This window comes from Dipodomys ordii, unplaced genomic scaffold (genome assembly GCF_000151885.1).
Source record: "Dipodomys ordii isolate 6190 unplaced genomic scaffold, Dord_2.0 Scaffold73, whole genome shotgun sequence".
Taxonomy (NCBI): domain Eukaryota; kingdom Metazoa; phylum Chordata; class Mammalia; order Rodentia; family Heteromyidae; genus Dipodomys; species Dipodomys ordii.
The window spans coordinates 8,692,339-8,702,167 of NW_012267289.1; the positions used below are offsets into that span (position 1 = coordinate 8,692,339).

The 9,829-nt window shown below is 35.4% G+C and overlaps 1 protein-coding gene across 1 annotated transcript; it reads right to left on the reverse strand.

Moving 5' to 3' along the window:
- Positions 1-8,010: 8,010 nt before the first annotated feature.
- LOC105991440 (olfactory receptor 5K3-like) lies at positions 8,011-8,943 on the reverse strand. Its single transcript, XM_013024083.1, has one exon. The coding sequence runs from the start codon at positions 8,941-8,943 to the stop codon at positions 8,011-8,013; it is 933 nt and encodes a 310-aa protein (XP_012879537.1).
- Positions 8,944-9,829: the final 886 nt, after the last annotated feature.

Genomic DNA, 9,829 nt, shown 5'->3' on the forward strand with positions numbered 1-9,829 from the left:
GTTGTCTATAGAAAGATAAGAAGATGGTTAAATTTAGGAACAATGAAAAATTTTGCATAACATAAAGACATATTTATGAATATTATATTTAAAAGTAAAATTTAGTGAAACTCTTGTCTTACCTACATTTTGCAGAGGTTTTTGCTAGTACATTGTGTGCTTATTATTAAAGTGTTAGAATATATATGTAACTTGTTCAAAACATGTGAGTTAAGAGAATGAAATTCTCAGAGACTACCTGCAGGTCAGTGGTCGTAGTTGGGTCTCTTGTCTTGCAAAATTAAAGAGTTCGTCAAATCCTAAAGGAATTTCCCTGACATCAGTACATTTCTGTGGGGACACTAATTCCTAAAAATACAAACCACTTGACATTAATTAAAGATATTCTGTGAGAAAACAGGGTTAAAATAAATGACCCTCACTGAATATGTTTGATGATCATTTGGTTATTTCTTTGTAATACAGTGGGTTGATTGAAGCTTATACACATAGGATAACTGTGTTATTTATTGTTGAAACATTATCTAACCTTAAAATATCTAACCTAAAAATATGTTCACAAACAAGACCACACTAAAGCCATCAGCACGGCTATGTTTATTGCAGCCTTATTTACCATTGCTAAGATATGGAACCAACCCAGATGCGCCTCAGTAGATGAATGGATCAAGAAAATGTGGTATATATACACAATGGAATTCTATGCCTCCATCAGAAAGAATGACATTGCCCCTTTTGTTAGGAAATGGAAAGACTTGGAAAAATTATATTAAGCGAAGTAAGCCAGGCCCAAAGAAACATAGGTCCCATGGTTTCCATTATTTGCAATATCTAGTGTATGTCTGAGTCAAGCAGATAAGGTCAGATAAGTTGATGTTAGGGAAATAAAGCCTAAGATATGTATTCAAATGTTTTTTTCTTTCATGTAAATGTTTCTAACACATTTATAGGATTATTTCTTTGTTGCTTTGTATGTCCCTCCCCCACGATATAACCCCTGCTTTCACCGTATTAGATGTTGGTGTAATTTGTGGAGGGGAAGGGAAAAACAAATCATTTAAATAGGGATTCAGGTGGACCCATTGCAACAATGAGACGTACACATCGTTATGTCGAAAACGAACTTTACAACTTTGGTGGGGGGGGAGGAGGGTTGGGTGGGGGAGTGGGAAAAGGATGGGATTGGAATGGGAAACAAAGGAGGAGGCTACAATGCTTGATAGGAAATGTACTCATTATCTTGCTCATGTAATTGTAACCCCTCTGTACAGTATTTTCACAGTAAAAAAAATATCATGGTTGGAATTTCATTGTGTGTGTGTGTGTATGTGTGTGTGTGTATGTGTGTGTGTGTATGTGTATACCATATTTTCTTGATTCAATTGTCCAATGAGGGACATCTAGTTTGATTCCACATCTTGGCTATGGTAAGCAACTCTGCAATAAACATGGTTGTGTTGGTGGCTTTAGTCTGGCCTGGTTTGTGGCCCATTGATAAATGCCCAGGAGTGAAATTGCTGGGTCATAGGGAAGCTCTATGTATAGACTTTCAGGGAAGAGACTTCTACTCATCCACCAGAAAGAATGATATTGCACCATTCATAAGGAAATGGAAATGGAAAGACTTGGAAAAAATTATATTAAGCAAAGTAAGTCAGAGCCAAAAAATATAGGCTACATGGTTTCTCTCATTTTTGGTAACTAGAATGTGCCTATAAATCTACTAGTAAACATAAACATATGGAATGACTAAAATAAATTAAAACTGGGACATGATAGTCATTAACATACAGAGGCCAAAGGAGGCTATGCATAAGAGTTGTGGACAAAGGCTCCATAGCTATGGAAAGATGATCATACAAAATAATATTTTATGAAAGGAATTCCAAGAATAGGAAACAAGAAACATTTTTTATGTGCCATTGTTGCTGTTTTAGATTTCTTTTTTTTGTCTGTTTTATTTGGAAGGGTAAGAGAGAACATATAAAAGGTGGAACAAAGATGAACAAATACAACAGCGATGATTACTATCACTGTGGAAAATGAACTGGATATCTTATGGGTGAGGACAGGAGGGAAATTATTGGAGAGAGTGATGGAAGGGAAGACATGATTCCAAAAGAATTGTACTTATTGTACCTGCTTCATTTAACTCTAACCCTTCTGTATATCAACTATACAAATACAATTTCAAAAATATCATGGCTGTTTCTTAGGTAATTATATGGCAAAGTGATGTGTAGTCAAGTTGTATTGCTGACAAACCACAGCTATACCTAGCATTAAGTTGCTTTAGGATGAATCAGTAAGAGCATATAACAATAGAGAGGGCAAACTTGCTCAAACACACTTTATTTCTAGAGAATACAATGAAATTATTTTATCCCTGAAGTATACTAATTAAAAATATTATTAAAATAGAAATATAGTACTAGTCTAAATGTCTGTAAGTACTTTTATATAGAAGATAGAGGTCAATTAGTTCAATGCTCTCTAGAAGAAGATTTAAAAGTAAAAGGATCTCAGGAATGGGCTTTTGAATGGAATGAAAAAGGATGGAGTGGATAGCAGGCACATAGTACTGCACTCAGCCATTGGTTGGGATCTAGTCTCAGAAAAGTTTTGCCAGTTCTGGCTTTGAATCATATTTCCCTGTTCTATGCATCCAGTATGATTAAAATCCCAGGCTTACATACCCATGCCTGATTTGGACAAGCCTTTGTGGAACTGTCAACGTCATGAATGAAAAGAGGAGGAGGAAACTATCACAGATTGGAGGAAAATAAGGAGAGATTATAACTTATTGCATCCTTGGTTAAATTATGAAACATTAACATAGTATTAAGGGATAATCAAAAAAAGGCTAGATAAATGGGATTGCATTAAACTTCAGAGATTCTATATGGCAAAGGACATAACTAGCAAGATAAATAGAAAGCCCACAGATTGAGAGCACTTCACTGGCAGTACAACAGACGAGGGCTCATATGAAAAATATATTTAGAGTTCAAAAAATTAAACCTCCCCAATAACAAATCCTCAAAGAAACAACCACCCCATTAATAAGTGGGCTGAAGGATTAAGAAGAGACTTCTCTGAAGAGGAAATAAGAATGGCCAAGGGACACATAAGGAAATGTTCAACGTCTCTGGCCATAAAAGAATTGCAAATCAAAACTACATTGAGCCTGGTGCTGGCAGCTCACCCCTTTAATCCTAGAGACTCAGGAGGCTGAGATCTGAGGTTCTCAGTTCAAATACACCCCAGGAAAGAAAGTCTATTAGACTCTTCTCTCCAATTAACTACCAGAAAATCGGAAGTGGCGCTGTGGCTCAAGTGGTGGAGTGCTTGCCTTGAGCTGAAGGGCTCAGGGACAGGGCCCAGGCGCAGAGTATAAGCCCCTCGACCAAAAATATAAATAAACACTACATTAAGATTCTACCTCATTGCAGTTAGAATGTCCATTATCAAGAAAACAAATAATAATAGATTCTGGAGGGTATGTGGCCTAAAGGGAATACTACTGCAATGTTGGTAGGAATGTAAACTTGTTTAACCACTCTGGAAAGCAGTATGGAGGTTCCTCAAAAGACTAAACATAGATCTCCCCTATGACCCAGCAATCCCATATCTGGTCATTTATCCTAATGATCACAAACAAGGCTATCTAAAGCTACCAGCACAACTATGTTAATTGCAGCATTGTTTACTATAGTTAAGATATGGAATCAACCCAGATTCCCCTCAATAGATGAATGGATCAAGAAAATGTGGTATATTTACACAAGGGAAAAATATGCTTCCATTAGAATGAATGATATCACCCCATTCATAAGGAAATGGAAAGACTTGGGAAAAAATCATATTAAGTGAAATAAAGAAACATAGTCTCCATGGTTTCCTTCATTTGTATTAGGATACGTCTAGAATAGTCCTAGCAGAGCATCACAATAGCCCAATAGCTATGCACATTTGACCATACAAAATGATACTAATTGAAATGAACTCCAAGAGAGGTTTTGTTTTGCTTTTCTTTTTCTTTAATGTACTATTTCTTTTGTCTTTCATTTTTCCCACTTTGGTTTATTCCTTGGCATCACTTTTTCTGATTTTTGGTACCCCTTGTCTTGTTTATCTGATTTGGGGAAGGGAAGGGAAATCACAGAAATGGTGAAGCAAAGGGTGAACCGATGCAACAGCAATACTCACTAGACACTATGTTGGAAATGAACCTTACAACTTGGATGGGAGGGGAGTTGGAGAGCGAGGGAAAGTGAAAGAAAATGAGGGCGGGCATAACACTGTTCAAAAGAAATGTACTCATTACCTTACTTATATAATTGTAATCACTCTGTATATTGCCTTTGCAATAAATAAAAAAAAACCTCAATTAAGAAAAGTGAGGGAAGGGGTGGAGATGGAAGGGATGAAGGAGAATGATACAAGGGGTGACATCCATCAAGATGCATTATATCCATCAACTGCTTTGTCGAATAGCAACTCCCCTGTAAAATACTTAAAGATAATAAGAGATATTAGCAATTGAAATATATAATTATTAATATTTCTAATGTGAAGTTAGTAAGTTCATTGTATATAAACTAACACAATTGCATTGAAACCATTTTGAAGGAAATTTTCACTGAAGATTTAGGGGTTGCTCGAGTAGTGGAAATATAAAATTAGTGGTACATGATGGGTATGGAAGGATTTTTATTTATTAAACAATTATAGTTTAATATTTTAATTATCTTATTAACTGTCAGTTAAAAATTACCATTTGCTCTTTTTGTGCTGATTATATCTTTACGATGAGAATTATTTTTAACTACAGATTGTATAGATACCCTATTTTGGAGAAACAAAATAAAAATGACCTAGAGTAAATGTGAAAACATTTCTAATTAGAGAATAAATATTCTGAGTGAATACATCTCCAAACATAATCTTTTGTATGAACTAAAGTCATACTGAAGATTAAATCCAATTGAAGTTTACCTCACACCAATGGCATTGATTCAAGAAAAATGAGTCATTGAGATTGTACAATTTAAAAATTTTAATTTAAGTAATCCCTCAAAATATTATGCTTTGAGCCAGGTGCCAGTGGCTCACATCTGTAATCCTAGCTACTCAGGAGGCTGAGATCTAAGAGTTGCAGTTCACAGCCAGCCCAGGCAGGAATGTCCATGAGACTCTTATCTCTAATAAACCACTCAGAAAACTGGAAGTGGTGCAGTGGCTCAAGTGGTAGAGTGCTAGCCTTGAGCTGAAGAACTGAGGGACAGCGTTCAGGTTCAGAGTTCAAGCTCTATATGACTGACAAAAAAATATGCTTTGAGCTTAAGAAATTTGTAAACAATACTAAATGAAGGTTACCTCTATGTACAATACTTTTTATCCCCAGCATTTACTAATTAGTCAAAAATTTGAATAAAGGACTGAAAGTCATATAATTTTGTAGTTAACTGCTGTTGCATCCTAATACATTAGATTTTGCTGTACATTTTTTTTTTGGTACCGGTCCTAGGCTTGAACTCGAAACCTGAGTTCTGTCTCTGAGCTCTGTTGCTAAAGGCAAAAACTCCACCAATTGAGCCAAAGCTCTATTTTCATCTTTTAGGTGTTTAGTCAAAGATAAGAGTCACACAGTTTATTCTGCCTGAGCTGGCTTTGAACCACAAATCTCAGATCTCAGCTTCCTGAGTAGCTAGGATTATAAGGGTGAACCCCTGGTGCCTGACTTGAGATTTTAAAGTACATTTTACAGAATCTAATTTGATTCTAGTATGGATATACCATTTTATTAGAAAATGATACTTTTTGACTTTGCTTATTTCTACGTTTGATTTCACTGTGAATATAGTGGGAAGGATAGAAAAGTAAGATATTAGACATAGTAAAGATTTCAACTGATGTTGCCAGAATAAATATAGTCAATTCACTGACAGTTAACACAAGGGAAAGATATCAGAGGCGAAGAGAACGGTTTGATGAGATTTACAGAAAATTGATCTAAACATTACGACTATTTAAATCATGGAATACAGGTTTTCAGTTATGTAGGCAGTCTCCTGTGGTCATCTGAATACTTACATAGTGATACCACAACATAACCATATAGCAGACACAGGCTATTACTGCCAGAAGAAAATAGTCTGTAGTTTCCACAGAACAGAAAAATAAAACCGTGTCATACATTCACAGATGGAAAGAGCTCTGTCCTCAGACAAGAATTTAGCTAACATTTTTGGAGAAACATCTCAGGAGCAGAAATCATCCATTAGAGCCCGATTTCTTTAGCTATTCTCAAACTTTACTCTCACCACCTAATTATATAAATGTAAAAAAGTTATCGATGTTTGTCTCATCCTGAGTTCTTTCTAAACAATCAGTTTCCAGCTCACTTTTTTGAACTTCACAAGCATATTACTTGCCTTCTTAGAGGACTCCAACATGTGATGTCTCAATGAATTCAAATTCCTGAGAATGGCACAGAAGACTTGAAGTAAACTGCTCCACCCAAATGTCTCCCACTCACTAAGACTTCTCTGGGACAACTTGCCCTTTGTCTTTACCCCACTACCTCCCACTCCCAGCATTGACTGTGGTCATGCTCATTGATGATTTGCTGCCAATGTCAAAACTTTTCTTTCAGGTAAAGTTTATTTCTGATGTTACATAATAACAAAATAGTAATGGTGCTTCAAGCATGTAGAGAGGGGACAGAATAGATTCAAACTTTGCTCCTACTGGGATTACTCACATGATTTTGTTAACTCAAATAGTTCAATATAAGAAGCTGTTATTTTAAGAAAGCATAAAACAGCATGCCTAAGTTGTTGCTAAGAAATATGTATAAAAAGTCTAACCTTAAGCATAGTATGCTGCACATTTTCAACAAATTTATTTTACCTTTCTACATTGAGATAGTGAATAAATGTCTATGTTTAAATATTTAGGATTTTCATTCTACTCTGTCTCCTTTTTTTGCATGAACATCGCCATCTTTTGTTAATGCTATGAATCACTGGAGTCAGTGTAGATCTTTGAGTCTACTAATAACCAGTGAAATAAATAATGATAGCAATGAGAAAAGTTATTTATGGAGAATATTCTATGATTAAAGTAACATATATGAAATAAACTACATGAAAAATTAATATTGATGACATTAACAACAGCATTTAAAACTACAGATTAAAAACAAGAAATAGGGGCTGGGAAGGTGGCTCAGTGGTAGAGCGCTTGCCTTGCATGCTCGAGGCCCTGAGTTCGATTCCTCAGCCCCACATAAGCAAAAAAGAAAAAAAGCCGGAAGTGGCGCTGTGGCTCAAGTGGTAGAGTGCTAGCCTTGAGCTGAAGAGCTGAGGGACAGCGCTCAGGCCCAGAGTTCAGGCCCCACGACCAGACTCAAAAAAAATAAAATAAAATAAAAACAAGAAATATAGAAATGCTATTTCAATAGAATTTGAGAGCAAAATGACTAACATTAAATTTAAAAATAATATTGAAGGATATTTATTCTGGATATATACTCAAAAGTAATTCCATGACACAAAGTCACACTGAAAATCAAACTCAAACATTCAATTAACCTCCGGCCAGTGGCATTGCTTCAAAAAGATTAGTAGAACTTAGAATATGCATGAGATTAAAATTATGTTGTGAAACTAAGAAATTTGCCAAAGATACTGAAAAAAGTATGCTTTAAAATAGAATGACTTTACTAGTATTAGTTTGGGTTAATAAAAATTGTGACTAGTTGTTCTCTAATTTATAAATAGTTTTTCCAGTTCCATTCTGATGTGTCCCAGTACCATAGATTTCAAAGCATATTTTACCCTAGTCTCTTTTCTAAATTAATTTGACTCAAATATTATTATGTTTTAAACAACCTAATATTTTGATTGTGGTTTTGTGTATTACCTATACATTTAGAAAGTTCCAATCACTTTAGCAAATTAAAATCACTTCACCAAGAGAGATAATATTATTTATTTCAGCATATTACACAATTATTTTCTTCATTGATCTTTTCAAAACACTGATCACTTCCTTATTTCTTAGACTATAAATGAAGGGATTTAATAATGGGATCACCACAGTATAAAAAATAGCAACAGGTATATTTTTATCTCCTGAATTAATTGAACTTGGTTGAGCATACATGAAGAGCAGAGAGCCATAGAACATAGACACAGAGAGGAAGTGGGATGCACAGGTAGATAAGGCTTTGCCTCTTCCCCCTTTAGATTTCATTGTGAATATTGTAAATAGGATATAAAAGTATGATACTAAGACTATAGTAATTGTAAAGACTTGAATTGATCCTGCCAAGATAAATAGTATCAACTCATTGATATAAGGGTCAACACAAGAGATTCTATATAGCGGTAGGACATCACAGAAAAAGTGATCAATTTGATGAGATCTACAGAAAGTTAGCTTAAACAATAACCCTACTTCAATCATGGGGTGCAAATTTCCAGCTATGTAGGCTCCAGTAGTCATCTGAATGCAGAGTTTCTTGGACATCATGGTATGGTACTGCAGTGGGTTGCAAATGGCCACATAGCGGTCATAGGCCATTGCTGCCAGAAGAAAGCAGTCTGTAGTTTCAGCAAGACAGAGAAAATAAAACTGGACCATGCATTCATAGAAGGAAATTTTTTTATCCACAGAAAAGAAGTTCTGTAACATTTTGGGCATAATGGCAGAGGAGCAGCAGGAATCCATGAGAGCCAGATTTCCCAGAAAGATATACATTGGTGTGTGAAGACGGCGTTCCATGTAAATCAGTACCACCAATCCAAGATTCCCCACCATGGTGATAAGATAGATGGCAAAGAACAGGACAAACAGGATGGTCTTCAGCTCTGGATGATTTGCAAATCCAGTAAGTATAAACTCATTTGTTGAGGAGTAGTTGTCAGTCATCATGCCTTTGTCTGTTTAAATAGGAATTAGGTAGACATTATATATAAGATTTTAACAAAAGCATATATATTTATATAAATATGGCTATGTACATATATAGTGCTTTTATTATATGTAGATGAGTTTCTTATTCAGTTATTCCTCACTGTCTGGAACATAGCAATAAGGACATTTGTTCACTTAAAGTATAAGGACTTATGACTTCAAGCTGACTTTGGAGAATTCATGTGTATGTTTTGCTATTTTCTTGGAAAATATTTAAAGCAGAACAAGTATACCTTTATTTATACAAGGATCCAATAGTAATTTGTAGGATTCATACTTGGTTCTTTGTTCCCAAATATATCCTATATCATTTTCCACATTTTTTATTACTGCAAGAACAGTTTTTATGTTCTTTTTTTTTTTTTTGGGTCCGGTCGTGGGGCGTGAACTCTGGGCCTGGGCGCTGTCCCTCACCTCTTCAGCTCAAGGCTAGTGCTCTACCACTTGAGCCACAGCGCCACTTCCGGCTTTTTTTCTTTTGCTTATGTGTTGCTGAGGAATCGAACCCAGGGCCTCCAGCATGCAAGGCAAGCGCTCTACCACTGAGCCACCTTCCCAGCCCCTTATTTATGTTCTTAAAAGACTGTTTCAATAAAGCATAATAGAGATACATTAAATTAATATATTAGAAATTGCACAACAATCACCAAGGGCTGAGGAAAGGATTCATGTTTTATGAAATTTGTCAATAAAAGATAAAGCAATAGCCACAAATTATTACCTCTGTCACCCCTTTTCCCTTGTTGGTGCCATAATTAGTATTGATTTTGTAACAGATATTTACATATCTGTGATTTTGACTGAGGCATAACTATATACAATTCTAACTAATAAAGTTTTAACT

Excerpts from the sequence above, each read along its gene's own strand:
- LOC105991440 (XM_013024083.1), bottom strand. The coding sequence starts at position 8,943 with ATGATGACTGACAACTACTCCTCAACAAATGAGTTTATACTTACTGGA.